This window comes from Hyaena hyaena, unplaced genomic scaffold, assembly GCF_003009895.1.
Source record: "Hyaena hyaena isolate Hyena2069 unplaced genomic scaffold, ASM300989v1 scaffold_9, whole genome shotgun sequence".
NCBI classification, from domain to species: Eukaryota; Metazoa; Chordata; class Mammalia; order Carnivora; family Hyaenidae; genus Hyaena; species Hyaena hyaena.
The window spans coordinates 5795106-5810481 of NW_024080641.1; the positions used below are offsets into that span (position 1 = coordinate 5795106).

Here is a 15376-nt window from a genome sequence, read left to right on the forward strand (position 1 = left end):
TTGCGCAGACCTTGAGGAAGACTCTGGAGGGAGTCTGGGAAGCATAACTGCAGAAAGCCCAGCACCACAGAGCATCGCTGGGAGGGCTGCAGGCCGACAGACACTGTAGCCAAACAGTGGGAGCCGGCGAGCATTTTTTTGGGGCTTCCGTGGCGAACATTGTCCTAGGTGCGGGGGAAGTGAGGAAGACATACCGCTTGCCTGCCCTCAGGTGATTGGACTCCAGAGTAAGGACACAGATAATGACACAACACGAGGGTGATCATCCTAGGTGTTAAAGAGTGCTGGGAAGAAATAAAGTCGGGGTAAGGGTTGATGGTACTACTTTAGCCAGGCAGGTCAAGGAGGAGTCTCTGAGGAGGTAGCATGTGTTGAGTGCTGAGTGATGTAGAGACAGCCTTGCAAAGTTCTGGGTTAGAGGACTCTAGGCAGCGGGAACGGCAAGTGCAAAGGCCCTGAGGCAGGAGGCAGCCTGGCATGTGTGGCTGGAGTGTAGTGAAGGTAGAGCAGAAAGGGAGTTGAGACTGCTTAGCGGGTGGGGACCCCATCATTGTTGGATTTTCTGGGCCTGGGTAAGGTATCTTTGGATGTATTTATGGGATGCCATTGGAGGATTTTAAGTGAGGAGCAGTGTGAGCTGACTTACACACACAGGGTGGACTGTAGTCAACCGGAGGGGGCAGCTGTGGTGGCAGGTGCAGGGGGAGCAGTTAGGAGAGCGGCTACCGGAAGGGCCGATCAGACTCGGGGATTTAGTAGTGTACAGTTGACCAGTCCGATGGTAGCGGTGTAGGTGGGGGCTATAGGAGTCACGGCCCGTTTTAAGTTTCTGAGACTCCTGTTCGACATCTTCCAAGTGATTGTCTCATGGCTGGCGGGGGGGACGGGACGTCTGGGGTTTGAGCTGAAGATAAAGATTTAGAAGTCACCAGTGATGCTATTTAAAGTGCTGGGAATCTATGACATCTGGAGAGTGGAAAGAACAGGAAGAACACAGGCAGGGTGGCTGTCTGTCTCGGGGGAGCATGTGTGATTAGAGCCTTAAGTTTGGGCATCTGGTTTTGGAAACTTCTGGGCTGTCACAAGGTGCAGCGGAAATATTTGGCTTTGGTGAAGCCGCCTTTTTGGAAAAAGTGTCGGCCAACTGACTCCAAACCAGTTCCCCCACAAGTCACCCCAGCCAAGGGATCCAGGCTAGCGAGCCCTGCACAAATCTCTCTCCCTCTCTCTCTCTCTCTCTCTCTCTCTCATTCACACACACACCCCACCCCAACCCCTACCCCCACAGGTAGTATTTCCCAGGATGGGAATCCCAGTTTCCAGGCTCAGAGTAGATTGGTGTGTCACTTAGATGAGAGGTCAGCAAACTTCTATGAAGGACCAGATGGCCCTTGACTATTTTAATTTTAGGCTTTGTGGGCCACAGGGCCTCTGTTGCAACAACTCAGATCTGCTGTTCTAGGCTGCAGACAGGCTGTAAGTTATGCCGCCTGTGATGGAGACCCAAAATGATGGTGACTTTGACAAGATAGAGGTGTATTTCTCTCTTACATGGTAGCATGGAAGTGGATCTTCTAGAGCTGGGATGAGGACTGTGTTCCACGGAGTCCACAGAGGACGCAGGCTTCTGCTGTCTTGTTGCTCTGCCATGGCCCTGGATGGCTGGACAGCATGTCCGCACCCAGGCAGGAAGGTACAGGAAAGGCGTGTGAAGCTTGAGACCTCTACTCAGGAATACACCACACCCAGCAGCAAGGGACTCTGGGAAGTTGCCTTTGTAGCTACCATGTACCTGGCTAAAATTCAGGGGACACCGATCAGTCTCTACCATATCTCAGCTCTGGGGTTTCAGAACATCCCTCGGTTCAAATATATGATCGTTGTATGCAGGGTGTCCGCCATTGTCTCTAAGGGCAGGGCAGGTCATCCCAAGTCCCCAAGCACGTTCAGTGGTGCCCTGGTGGGACGCACCTCAGGGTTAGGCCTTTCAAGAGCTGAAAATAGGATCTTCATGGGAACTCTCCCAATGTTGGCCAAATACAACAGGAAACAGACGGTATCTCTGTTTGATTCCACACCAGATTCCCTGCAGGGCCAGTCCAGTTCTGACCTCAGCTCCCACCTCCCTGTGCCCTTCTTATATTTCCCGGGAATATCTGCTCCAAAGCCAGAGTTCCTGGTTTAGATATTTTAATGCAGACCTTTTCTGTTTTTAGATACTATTTGTTATTTTATTCCTGTCATCTCACCTACACCTAGAAAAAAATACTCCATGACCAGAATGGTACATAAAATTATTTAAGTGGGCAATAAATTATCGGGGGAGGGGGGGATGTGTATGCCCAAATCCATCCAATACTGTGGCCCCTCTGTGAGTGGGACAGACTGAAGAGGGGAGGTGGGGAGAGGGTGGCGAGGAGGCAAGGACTTGAACTGCAACCCCTACATGACTCAGAACATAGCTCCCAACTCGGCTGCCCATCCCCAAAGGCCCATGTTGCTGCACACATCTGGGACCCCTGGTGCCATTACCATCCGGCAACACCTCACCTTCCCCGCCCCCAACTCAAGCACAAATCCAGGGGAGTTTGTTCCTACAGCCCATGGCATCCATCTGGGAAGAATTAAAGGTGATTACACAGTCTGCAGCTAGTTGTGATTTCAAACTATTTAATGGGACTGAGGGAGATAACGACAACTGTCCCTTTTGCTTGCTTGCTTTTTTTTTTTTTAAACAAAAGATTTCATTATTGTCTAATTTCACTGTATCCCTGAAGGCCTTTGTGTCCTCCAAAGACTGGAGCTCCAGATGAGAATCTTCTGGGTCCTATTATTTATCAGAAGTCCTTTGCCTGTCCAGGGAGGAAAGCAAATCCCTCCAAGGCTCCCATCTATATCAGAGGTGGGTTCCAGCAGCCACAGAACCCCCACTGCCCTAGGGAGGGATTAGCCCTCACTCAGAGCTCCCCCCGGGCATGCCGGATGTAGTGCTGATGCAGCCCGGCCTCCTGGGCAAAGTCCTGACCACACTCTGTGCAGGCGAAGGGGCCAGGAGGGGTGCGGGTCTCATGCGCCTGGCGGTGCCGCCTCAGAGAAGCAGCCTGCCCGAAGGTCTTGCCACAGTCAGGACAGGGGAAGGTGGGCGAGGCAGCGGTGGGTGCAACTGGCGCGGAGGGCCTCGTGGCCGGGCCATGGCCACGCTGATGGGCGATCAGGGCCTTGGAGGAGGGGAAGGAGCGGGCGCAGGTGAAGCAGATGAAGAGGGCCCCCTGCAGCTTCTGGGCCACGAAATCCGCTGGGTGCTCCCGCTTCATGTGGCGCTCCTGGAACTTGGAATCGGCGAAGGTGATGAGGCAGCGGGTGCACTGCGGGGCCCCCAGGTGGCCTGAGGGACGTGGGGAGAGGTCGGGGGAAGCCAGCAAGAGTCACCAGGACCTCTCCCAAGCCCCAGAGTCATGCCAGCAATTCACATTCAGTGTTTACCACGTGCCAGACTCTATGCCAGGGCTAGACAGTGGGCCAGACAAACTATTACTGGACCTGTTTTATGGATGAGCAGACTGAGGCTCAAAAAGGTTAGGCAACTTGCCCATGAACCCATGCAGTCAGGACTGGAACCCAGAGAGTCTGCCCTTCCAACAGAGCCCTGTGATTAGAGCAGAGCCCCTGGAACCAGACCGCCTGGGATCGAATCCCCAATCTGCCACTTCCTAGACAAATACAAGTTTCCTCATCTGGAAAACGGGGTAATGAACCTATCGGTATCTATCTCATTGAACTGTCGGAAGGAGTAAATGAATTACTTTATATAAAGTGCTTAGAACAGTGCTACACAGTGGTTTGCAGTTACTGGTATTGAGAAAGAGAAGCACAGCTTGATAGCCAGGGACAGGCCTGGCACTCACAGCGAGGCCTTGGCGTCCTCCCACTGAACACACACGGTTTCACAGAACGTTATTGGACAAGGCCAGGCTGTGACTGAGCTGAACCCAGCCAAGACCGTGCCATAATAGTGCCCGGACACAGACAAAACACGAACGGTGTCCAGGCAACACGAACGACCAACCTCCCCATCCCTCCCGGCTATTAAGGGGACTGCTGCTGCCTTCCCACCTCCCTCCTAGAGAAGATTCAAGATTGCCAACCTATCTTTTGCCCCTGCTTACTGGCAACATCCAACCCACAGCAAAACCCTTCCTTGAACCCCTCCCCAAACCACCTACAACAAAAGCCCCAATCCTAGAATAAGTCCTAACACTGAGACATTCGCAGTGCCCCAGGGTCAGGGTGTCTGTGCTTCCTCAGCGCTATTAGCCTTAAACCCAACTTCTTCAAGGGTAGGGTGTTCCTGGTGGTCTCTGGCCCGAGGGCCTTGACAGGGTGGCAGCTCATTGTTAGAGATAATCTCCCTGCCTCAGTTCCCTTACCTGAAAATAATACTTAACCAAGTTCAAAGGCTCCGTCAGGAGGACTGAGATAATGAAGGTTAAACTGGTAGAACCCGGCCTAGCACAAAAGCATTCAACAGAAGCTGTTGCCATCATTCCATATCGGCCTGGCTACAAACCTTCCCTTTCTCTGTCGCTAATCCCCATAACAACAGCCGAGTCACCTGAGTAGCTGCAGCCTCTTCTGACAGGGAAACCCAGGCCCAAGTCACAGTTGGGTTTTACATGGACAGAGCAGGGTGGGTACATCTGAGCGGAGTAAGAGTAAGGGTGGAGTGTGGCAGTTCCCGCTAGGGCAGCTTCGAAACCATTTATTACAGCCCCTCCCCAGCAGGCAAGTCCCTGTAACGCCTTGGACATGGAGATGCTACGGAAATCCTTTTAGCTAGCGTCAGCTCCTGCACCCCACCCTCCTCTGGCCAGCAGCACTCACAGATGTCGCCTTCTAGACTGCGGGGACTCCTCTCCTTGGACGAATCCTGCTGCTCCATGGTCTCTTCGGGATGCGGGTCCTCCATAGTGGCTGGGATCCCTCTGGTCAAGAGAGTAGCACGCATGACAACAGTAAATCAAGTGAGGTCACTCCTCGGTCTACAGCTTTAAGGGCCCGCTAATCCTATGACCTTTGACGGGCTCTCCTCGCCCCCATAAGATACCATCTTCTGGAACTCTAACCGAACGGAGCTCTGCCCTAGAAAAGTTTCAACCCTCCCCAAAGGTTCGACTCCCTAGGTTTGTGACACCCTCAGAGCCTTCTCACCTGAAACCTGTGACCTCCTACATCAAACTAACTCCCTGAACTCCGGGCACGGAACCCTTGATCTTTTTGGACACCAGCTTCGACCCCGTCTCTCACGTGTCTTGAGGCAGGTAGTGGTGTCCAGGCTTTAGGTCGCCTGTTCCCCGGAGGCGTCATTCTCTGACATCCTGTAACTCTCCTTCCACCCTGAGCCCCCCGCCCCCCCCCCCGCGAGCCTTCGACCGCGGCGTCCCGCTGCCCCCAGGCACTGCCCTCGGGGTCCCTCCTCCCGAGGCGGGTAGCCCAGGCCTCTGCTTTTCTCCGGACACCAGAGGGCTGCCTTTCGTTGCGCCGGTCAGTCACTCGTCACAGCGCCGCCACCCGGAGGGAAGCGGGGTAGGGCCGACCGAGGCTCAAGGTCTCAGCGGCTTCCACGCCCTTTCGCCCGAGGAGCTTCTCCAAGCCGAGATCCCGGATGCCATCCGGCAGTGATGCAGTCGGGCCAACCGCGTCCTCGGAGTAACGGGAGGGGTCCTTCTCTATACTGGAGTGCGTTATGATGACGTGACACGACACCCTTGCCGTACAGACCTCAGCTTCTGGCGCACGTGCGGCTAGGTGCTCCTGGCGCGCAGGCGCCTTGGTTCCCTCATTGTTCGGAGCCCCGAGGGCTGCCGGCGCTGGGGAGCGGGCGTCCGTGGGTTGCTCTGCGCAGGCGCCGCGAAGGGCTGTATCCCCGAGGTCGCGCTTCCAAGACACACCCCCTCCTTAAAGGACTGACGTCAGGTAAGAGCCCCCGGAACGTGTCTGGACGTTCCCAAGTCCTGGCGCTCTCACCTCTTCGGCCTCCGTCCGCCGGACCCTAGGGGCGGGGCTTCTCCGCGGCTCAGCAGCCGCCGCCAGCTGCGCTCTCGGGTCTGCAGGCTTTTTCCCCGGTTAGTGATTCGGCAGGGAGGAGTGGGGGGCAAAAACACCTATGTGTCTGAGGGAGGAGGGGTGGAGGCCGGATCTTTGAAACAGAAAGATAAATGTATCCAGAAAAAGGGCGGACCAGACACCCGGGTCCCCGGGGAATAGATAGGGCCTGGGCGCCGGGTTTCTCCCTAGGAGTGACACCCAAGAATGGAAGGGGACAAGGTGAAGGACTGAAGTCTGACACCAGAGTGGGATGACTGAGAAAGGAAGAAGCTAGGTACTCCCTGACCCGTGTCCGCCCCACCCTTTTGATTTCCAGTTATGCCACCGCCGCGGGGTGACGTGACCGCCTTGTTCCTGGGGCCTCCGGGCTCTGGAAAGTCCGCGCTGATTGCAGCGCTGTGCGACAGGAATGTGGAGACGATAGAGATCCCCGAGGGACGGCCATACTCCGGCATCCCCAGCCTGCGAGCTGCGGGCCCCGGCCTCTTTCTGGGCGAGCTGAGCTGCCCACCCGCAGCGCCAGGGCCCTGGGCGGCGGAGGCCAATGTGCTGGTACTGGTTCTGTCCGACCCCGCGGGGAACGGGGAGCCCTTGGCCCCAGCGCTGGGAGAGGCAGCGCGGGCCGCCCTGGCCCGAGGGACCCCGCTGTTGGCTGTGCGGAACCTCGGTCCTGGGGATTCACAAAATGAAGACCAGGCCCGGGATCAGACAGCGGCCCTGCTGGACAGCGCGGGGTTGGGGACCGCGGCTCTCTTCGTGCTGCCGGCGGACTGCGGCAGCAGAGATGACTGTAAGGAATTGGAGCGCCTGCGGGTGGCGCTGCAGAGCCAGGCGGAGGTGTTGCAGAGGTAAGCGAGGAGTTTCGCGGTGGGTTGGAGACCAGGTCCTTGCCAGAAAACGAACGTTCTTGGAGATCCTCAAGACCTCCTCCCCACCCCCAGCGAGTTTGGGGCAGGCTTTGACAGGGCAGCTGTGGGAGGACCAGTTCTCGTCCAGGTGTCGCCCCTCACTGCAGGTTTGGAGGTCACCGAGGCTCCACCCCAAGCCAGTGCTTGGTGCTGGACCCTTTCCAGCCTTCTAGGCCCCTCCCCACCCAAGGGTCAGCTAGAGGTTCAGACCTGTTCTCCAGGTTCAGCCTCCTGTGAGCGTTCTGAGGTCATAAGCCCTACCTAACTACCCCAGTGAGAATTTTCGGAGGGGCCGGTAACTAACGACCTAATAGTACTCCCCCCGCAAAATTTTGAAGTAGGGCTTACTCAGCACACAAGCTTGTGATCCCCACGGAGATTTTACCCCAGGGCTCACTCTTTCGAGATCCTCAAGCTATACGGGTCCACACCCTCAGTGAGCCGTGTTATTTCTGGGTTTGCTCCCCCACTTCCTTTCTCTAATCCCATCTTGTTTCTGTGCCCACTTGCTGGCTACCTCCTGAATGTTTCCCCCCAACCCCTGGCCACCACCTATTTTATAGTCAAACTGAGGCTCCGTGCTTATCTTTTTCCTTAGCCACATCTTGATACCACAGGTAGGTGAGGCTTCCCCCTCATTGGCTCTCGTTCCCCTCCTTACACCTCGTCTCAGCAAAGAGTGCCCTGGTGACCTTGCTCCTGTCGGCCGGTGCTCCTCTTTCCTTTGGTCCACAGTACAGTTGCGAATCTTGACTTGGCCCGAGGTGGACCTGTGAGTTTGGCTTGGCCTTTCTGAATCCTGCAGATCCCTTGGAAAAGCCCACCCCTGCCACGCCCCCTCATGCCCAGTCCCCGCCTCCAGACTGAAGCCAGAGAATGATTTAGCGGGTTCCCCTTTTTGAGGCTCTTTTGGAAACCTGATCTCAACCAACCCCCCGCATCCCTGCTTTAAGTCCTGGTTTCTGGATGCTGTACCATCCGTCTGTCCCCTCCCTTTCCTGCTCCCTCTTCTTTCAGAGAGTATTCGGGGAAAACTCCACCCTCGACATCATAGTCTAGTCCTATCCCCCACAACACCGATGCCTTGCGTTTAGATCCTCTTCTGCCCTAATCCCGTCTCTCCCTGTCTCCTCAGGCTCTTGCCACCGGCTCAGGATGGCTTCGAGGTCCTAGGTGCAGCAGAGCTGGAGGCTGTGCGGGAGGCCTTTGAGACGGGTGGCCTGGAGGCGGCACTGTCGTGGGTTCGCGCTGGCCTGGAGCGGCTGGGCAGCGCGCGTCTGGACCTGGCCGTGGCCGGCACGGCTAATGTGAGCCTCGTGCTGAACACGCTCCTTGGGTTGGATGCTGGTGACCCGGAGGCCGAGTCTGTTTTCATGCCCCCGGGGCCCACGCCCTACCCGGCCCCAGAGCGTCCCAATGTGGTGCTCTGGAATGTGCCTCTGGGCTCCTCGGGCATTGCTGCCGCCCCCCATCCGACCCACTACGACGCCCTCATCCTCGTCACCCCGGGAGCGCCCACTGAGAAGGACTGGGCTCAGGTTCGGCCCTTAGTGCTGCCAGATGCACCGCTGGTCTGCGTGCGAACAGATGGCGAGGGCGAGGATCCAGAGTTTCTGGAGGACGAGGGAAAGGCCGAGAAGCCCAGCTGCGAGAGCTTAGAGAACGCTAGCGGAGGGGAGTTGAAGAATGCACGTGGGGAGGGAAGGGAGAAACGTGGCGCTGGATTGCAGAAAGATAGCGGGGAAGGTTCCGAGAAAGCAGGCAGCGAGAGTTTGCCGCGTGTTGGCGGTGGCGCGAAGAAATCGGGCAGTGGGGACTCAGGGCGCGCGGCACTGAGCCCTGAGGATGAGACGTGGGAGGTGCTGGAGGAGGCGCCGCCGCCCGTGTTCCCCCTGCGGCCGGGCGGACTCCCCGGGCTCTGCGAGTGGCTGCGGCGCGCGCTACCCCCGGCCCAGGCGGGGGCGCTGCTGCTGGCGCTGCCACCCGCGTCTCCCCACGGGGCCCAGATGAAGGCTGCGGCGCTGCGGGCCGGGGCGTGGCGTCCGGCCTTGCTGGCCAGCCTGGCGGCGGCGGCCGCGCCCATACCTGGGCTGGGCTGGGCCTGCGACGTGGCGCTTCTACGGGGTCAGCTGGCCGAGTGGCGGCGGGCGCTGGGGCTCGAACCCGCGGCGCTGGCGCGACGCGAGCGCGCGCTAGGCCTGGTTCCGGGGGAGCTGGCCGAGCGGACGCGCTTCCCGGGCCCGGTGACGCGCGCCGAAGTGGAGGCGAGGCTGGGCGCGTGGGCCGGCGAGGGCACCGCCGGGGGCGCAGCGCTGGGAGCGCTCTCCTTCTTGTGGCCCGCGGGCGGCGCGGCGGCCACCGGCGGCCTGGGTTACCGCGCGGCGCACGGCGTCCTGCTGCAGGCCCTCAACGAGATGCAGGCCGACGCCGAGGCGGTGCTGGCACCCCATGTGCCCGCGCACTGAGGGGTGGGATGAGGGCCAGGGCTTCCGGGCCCCCAGCGTCCCAGCTGCTTGGCTCCGCCAGGGGCTGAGGACTCCAAGTCCCGGTTAGAGGGAGGGAGGGGGGGTTAGGGGTCCAGACTCTGGCATGGGATGTCTCCGCCACTGAGGTGACAGCGCTGGGGGCCACCGCTCAGAGTCCCAGATGCTTGCAGGGGATGAGGGCTCTGACTGCTGATTGAGATGTGTGAGTTTTAGTCACCTGAGTTCCTGGATCCTGACGGGGAATAGTCTGGGGGACAGGACTCCTGGTTTCCCCGGGGACCACAGGGCATGACACCAGACTGTGTCCTGAAGGAAACCGAGGGGTTGGGCTCCTGGAAGGGGTTATATCTTGGTCCCCAAGGGAAGGAAAGCCGGATCTGTTGGTCATCTAGCCCTCTGGGGAGGGAAGAGGTGAAAGCCTGGACTCGTGCGGAGGAGGGTCTCCGGCCCACTAGAGATTCCAGTATGGAGGAAGGGGTCCTGGCCGCCCAGGGAGCTGGAATCTTTGGACTCCTGAGCCATGCGGGGGTATAGGGGCTAGGCTTCCTGGAGGAAGTGGCCCTGCATCCAGCATCCGGGCTCCTCAAGAGGCAGTGGCTTTGAATCTTCGTTTGGGTCTCACACTCCTGGCTCCCAAGAGGGCGGTCGGTGGACCTTGGTTTCTGATTCCTGGGTGGTGGGAGGTCTCCATCTACAGGGGAGAAGGGGAGGGGCTGTGGGAAAGAGCTGGAGAACCTTGGAGAGCCCTCTATTTCCTGGGGGAATAGAGAGATACCTAATATTGCCTAGTGACCCAGATTCCTTTCCCAGCTGTTGTGGGGAGGATGGTCCCACAAAAATGAGGGGGAGAGGCCTGCGGGTACCCAGAGACCTGGAATGAGCCCTTCTGGGTGCAGAGGGGCAGGGCCATACCTCAGAGGCTCTCTCACCAATCCCTTAGGGATCGGATCCCGGCAATTGCCTTTCTCTGCGTGAGTTTGCCTGAGGAAGGGACATGACTGTCCCCATTTTATAGGTGCTGAGTGATTCAGGGGATCTTTGGGGAGTCTCTTCCTTTGTCCCTCCCTCCTCTAGTGATTTCTATCTCCCTTTGGTCTTGATTCCTTCTGTCACTAAACCTAACCCTTTCTGGCCTTGGTATTTTGTACTCCTGCCTTTTTGGGCTAAAGCAGCCATAGTGCTGCACCAGTCCAGACACTTCTGTGTTGGCTACCTCAGGTGTCCCCAAGAGGCTGTGCCTTCTGGTGCACACAGAGTGCTGCGGAGAGCAGGAGACCCACAGAACAGCTGGGTCGCGTTCCAGACCGCAGGAGTGCGCCGTGAGCGAAGCAAAGGCAGAAACCTTAGTGCCTAGCTCTGTTCTAGACTGCCAACTATGAGTAGAAAAGATGCCACAGGTCACAGTTCTTCAGTTTCAAAAACCAGGGGGGACCTTAGAGGCCATTCGGTAGAATCTCTTTTACGAGGGATGGGGAGAAGAGCAGAGCCCAGGGAGGGCAGGCTCTAGGCCCAACAGCACACAGCAAGGTCCTGTGTGGTCTGGCCCCTGCCTATTTGAATTCCCTGCGCACACCCCAGCCCCCAACCAGCCTGATCTTCCTTCCAGTGCCTGGGTGGGCCACATCGGGTCCTACCCCAGGACCTTTGCATTTGCTCTTCTATCTGCCTAGAATGCTTAGCCCCCAGATCTTCCCATGACTGGTTTCTTTTTGTCAAGCAGGTCTCAGCTCAAATGTCCCCTCAGAGAGAGGCCTTCCCTGACCACTGTAGCTGACGTAGCTCACACATCCCCATTACTCAGCCAGTTGATATTTCCCTTGTAGCAATGATTACTGTAGAAAATTGCCTTTATTTATTTATTTATTGACCTGTTTAATAGCTATGACCCTCTTGCCTGCCCTGTCCTCTGCTGTAACCCCAGTGCCTAGAAGAGTGCTTGACACACAGTAGGTGCTTGTAAATATTCATTTTAATTCATTAATCCGCGGCAGGCTGGGATGTGGATTGTCGGCCTCTTGCCACAGGACAGGGAAAATGAGCGAGGTGGGGGAGAGAGAGAGAGAAACAAGGAGAGAAAACTCCTGTCTGAGGTCAGGGGATCTGGAAAGCAAGCCCGGCTTTGCCACTGTCGCTCTGGGTGACTTGGACCTTTGCTTTATTTTCCCATCTGTGAAATGAAAGGGGCAGACGAGAACCGTAAATACTTCCAAGATCTTATTTCCTTTGACGGCGGGAGATAAGGGTGACTGCTCCGAGGGGCACTTGGGAGATGGGACCCCTGTGTCCAGCTTGAACCCTTCCTGGTGACACAGTTTATCCCATCAGTGTTGAGATGGCCATGGGGCGTCTGGCTGGCTCAGCCAGGTAAGCGTCCAACTCTTGATTTCAGGTCCCACCTCGGGCTCTGCACTGACAGTGGGAGACTGTTTGAGATTCTCTCTCTCTCTCTCTCTCTCAAAAATGAACAAAATAATAAAATTAAAGGAAAAAAAGGTAAAAGGAGACAGGGTGAAACTGAGAATATGTTTTACTTAACCCAGTATATTCAAAATATGATTTCAATATGTAGTCAATATAGAAAAGAAGGAGACAGGGGCCCCTGGGTGGCTTAGTCGGTTAAGCGTCCGACTTTCACTTAGGTCATGATCTCGCGGTTTGTGGGTTCAAGCCCCGCGTCGGGCTCTGTGCTGACTGCCAGCTCAGAGCCTGGAGCCTATTTCAGAGTCTGTATCTCCCTCTCTCTCTGGCCCTCCCCTGCTCACGCTGTCTCTCTCTCTCTCTCCTAGAAATAAATAAAAATATAAAAAAAAAGAAAAAGAAAGAAAAGAAGGAGACATTTTATGTCCTTTTATGCTGTCTTTGAAATCTGGTATTTAACATGTCCAGCACATCTCGTTCAGAAATTTTCATCAGAAGTCATTCTGTTTAGCTTTCCTAAAAAGCTAACATGTGGTTGTTGGAGAAATAGATCCACATACCCAAGCTGTCCTGCTTATATTGAACAGTTTTCCAATAACGGAGATGTGTATTAATTTTTAATGAAAAGCAAATAAAACTTAAAACTCCGTTTCTCAGTGGCACTAACCCCATTTCAAGTAGCCACACGATCTGGAATGCTTGCGTTATCCCAGGAAATTCTCTTAGCATAGCTCTAGGGTCAGACAGCCCAGCTGACATTGGGGTGACGTTGGGCAAGTCACTCAGCAAGTGGCATCTACCTCACGGGGTAACTGTAAGAATAGTGTATGTACAGATGTACACGCACACACATGTCAGCACACTGCAACCCTCTGGAGGAGCCTGGCCCACTTGAAGCTCAAATGTTAGTCTTGTCCATACTCCCAGCCCCAGGCTGAGACGACTCCAGCCCAGGCGCCTCCGTCTCACACCCAAAATGCCTTTGCGCACAGAGTGCCCACCTTTTCCGCCACTTTCACTTGTCTGACACGTCTGCCCTGTGCTTCCCTACTCCAAACTCCCTCTGCCCTCATGCCAATGGAGATCATGCCAGAGATCCTATCTGAAAAAGCAAGACCCAATTGCGTTTGCCCGTGTCTGTTGGGGAGTGCTGTGTTTAGTGCTGTGTTTATATCGTGTATCGCCGCCCTTGGGTGTCACAGCTAATTTGGGGGGTGGTTATCTTTTAATGACTTTGGGCGGGAGGCATAAGGTTGTCAGTGAGGCGTCTGTCCCTGGCAGCATCCAAGCAGAAAAGACTAAGGCTCCTTTGAGAGCTGATTGCTGGCTCCCCATGGGGCATGTCTATGTCATACTTCTGGCTGAAAGACCTTCGAAGGCAAGAAGCAAATGTATGCTGAGTCTTGGCATTGCTGTTGCTAAAAGCAGAATAGGCACAAAAAAACTTGAGTGGAAGAGACAATCTCATCACTTCAGCTGAGTTTCATAGATTTCTGGGTCATGATGAAGAGACTTGTATCCATTGGGGTGGGGAACCATGGAGAGCTAATCAAGGGTGTGGTTGGCCTGTGGTGCTTTTTGGAGGAGTGAATAAAGATGAGTAGAAACCCCACTGCATGGTCTCTTCTTTGGGGGTTTGAAGGGGAAGGAAGATGCTTGGGATTTTGCATGGGTCTGAGGGAGAAGGGGACCATGGGTGGAGGCTCCTGGGTCCTGGGGGAGGAGGGAAGGTGAAGGTCTGTATGGGAAAGAACCCCTTGCTGGAATCCAAAGACTCCTATGCCTGAGTCCCGTCCCCCCACCCCCACCCCCCGCAGGAGCAGGGGAGAGGGGAAGGCAGGTGGAACAATGACATTTAGACCTTAGGAGCATGTGATAGTAAAGCATCCTAGTTCCGGAAGCAGCTTGGCCCATTAATCCCTCCAGTTTATTCAGCTTCTCTGTAGCTGTGTCCCTGGAGAGTCCCTTCTCCTGACTCGAGACCTGACCGCATGATTTGCCTGACCACAGGAACAACAGCCAACACGATAAAGTAGAGGCTTGAAAAGGGCTCACATATTAGGGCTTCCTTTCTCACCGCCCTTGGAATTCCTGCCACCACTGGGATGCCAAGTCCAGGCCAACCTGCTGGGTGAGTAGAGGCAGGTGGCCCAGTCAGCCCTGACACCCCCACCGCCAGCCAGCCAACCCTCTGAAGCCGAGCTGCCAAGTTGACGGGAGCCGAACCCATCAGAAGACCCACCCAGCTGATCCCCAGACCAAACTGCAGAATCATGAGCTAAATCAAAGGCAATTGTCCAAAGCAACAAAGTTTTGGAGTGGTTCATTGTATAAAGATACAGCCAAAGATCACTGATGCAGGCTGGTTCCCCATCTGTGCTGTGGTCCCTTCTCCCCCTCGACCTGATGATCAAAACCTTAAGCTCTGCCACTTCGTAGTTACATGAACTCCAATGTAACATCCATCCTCAGAGTCCTTGGAAACCAGGGCCAAGAATTACAGTCCCTGTAAAAGGGAGCCTTTATGAAGATAAAACGAGAAACACCTGCTAGGAGGCCATGGCAGCATTTGTGCCTTTTACAAAATATGTCCCTAACCCCATGTGGGGATTGGGGGCCCATGTGATTGACTCCATCCCATGAGTTGTGTCAAGTCACATCTGGGTCACGGCATTTAATCACCCGTGTGGGACCTTTCCGGTGCTCAGAAATCAGCGACGCTCGAGCTGGTGGCAGCTCTATGATCACTGTGAGCAGAACCCCCCTGTGGGCAGCGCTTGACATGTAGAATGAGGGAAGAATCGACTATTTGTGAGTGGGAACTTGCTCAGCAAACCCTACTCCTCTCCCTCCCACTGGAAGGGGAGTACACCTCCTTGCCCCGTGATGTTGGCTTTGACCACAGGATTGCCCTCACTCAATGGAATGTTAGTACACCTGACCTCAGCAGGGGCTTTTAAGGCACTTGGTTATGGTGCTCCTGTGATCTGCTGTCAGAACGTTAGCCAGGGAGCCACTGATCCCAGAATTTGTATCCTCCCCCCAAACTGGAGCCAAACCAGCTAACACACAGCCAGACTACCCCAGCCACCCACAAACCCTCAGCGAGAAGAATGCTTGCTGTTATGGTTCAGTTTGGGGATGGTTTGTTACACAGCGTTACAGCAGCATTAGTCGACTCATACAACTTTGTTGCATTAAACCACTGAAATTAGGGACTTGTGTGTTACTGTAGCATAATCTGATTGATGACAATGCTTAGCGCCTTCCAGGTAATGGCCACTCATTAAGTAGCAGCTGTTACGATGATTACTATTTACAGACGTATTGTTTCTAGAACCAACATTGTCATAAAGGCGCCAGGCACTGCACTAAGTGCTTTTTGAATTTTCTTTCATTTGATGCAACAACCCAGTGAGGCTATAACTATTAAGACCCACATTTTGCAGATGTAAAAAC

General features: G+C 55.5%; 2 protein-coding genes across 6 annotated transcripts; one reads left to right on the forward strand and one right to left on the reverse strand.

Annotated features, from left to right (window-relative positions):
• Positions 1-2650: 2650 nt before the first annotated feature.
• Positions 2651-5875, reverse strand: ZNF576 (zinc finger protein 576). Of its 4 annotated transcripts, none has more exons than XM_039246587.1 (3): positions 5779-5875; positions 4882-4982; positions 2651-3385 (listed from the first exon to the last, which is right to left on the reverse strand). In XM_039246587.1, exons 2-3 carry the CDS (start codon positions 4964-4966, stop codon positions 2958-2960), a joined length of 513 nt encoding a protein of 170 aa, XP_039102518.1. In that variant the 5' UTR covers positions 4967-4982; positions 5779-5875; the 3' UTR covers positions 2651-2957. The 4 variants fall into 4 exon arrangements, with proteins under 4 accessions (XP_039102518.1, XP_039102509.1, XP_039102501.1 ...); XM_039246578.1 differs by lacking the exon at positions 5779-5875 and adding an exon at positions 5460-5770; XM_039246570.1 differs by lacking the exon at positions 5779-5875 and adding an exon at positions 5209-5432.
• A 24-nt stretch (positions 5876-5899) lies between these two features.
• On the forward strand, positions 5900-11915 carry IRGQ (immunity related GTPase Q). Of its 2 annotated transcripts, none has more exons than XM_039246374.1 (3): positions 5900-5973; positions 6422-6953; positions 8149-11915. In XM_039246374.1, exons 2-3 carry the CDS (start codon positions 6424-6426, stop codon positions 9476-9478), a joined length of 1860 nt encoding a protein of 619 aa, XP_039102305.1. In that variant the 5' UTR covers positions 5900-5973; positions 6422-6423; the 3' UTR covers positions 9479-11915. The 2 variants fall into 2 exon arrangements, with proteins under 2 accessions (XP_039102305.1, XP_039102314.1); XM_039246383.1 differs by lacking the exon at positions 5900-5973 and adding an exon at positions 6013-6122.
• Positions 11916-15376: the final 3461 nt, after the last annotated feature.

Coding starts and splice junctions, on each gene's coding strand:
- ZNF576 (XM_039246564.1), bottom strand. CDS start 5,005: ATGCGTGCTACTCTCTTGACCAGAGGGATCCCAGCCACTATGGAGGAC. Junction 3,386..4,881: donor CAGTCTAGAAGGCGACATCT/GTGAGTGCTGCT, acceptor CACGTCCCTCAG/GCCACCTGGGGGCCCCGCAG.
- IRGQ (XM_039246374.1), top strand. CDS start 6,424: ATGCCACCGCCGCGGGGTGACGTGACCGCCTTGTTCCTGGGGCCTCCG. Junction 6,954..8,148: donor CAGGCGGAGGTGTTGCAGAG/GTAAGCGAGGAG, acceptor CTGTCTCCTCAG/GCTCTTGCCACCGGCTCAGG.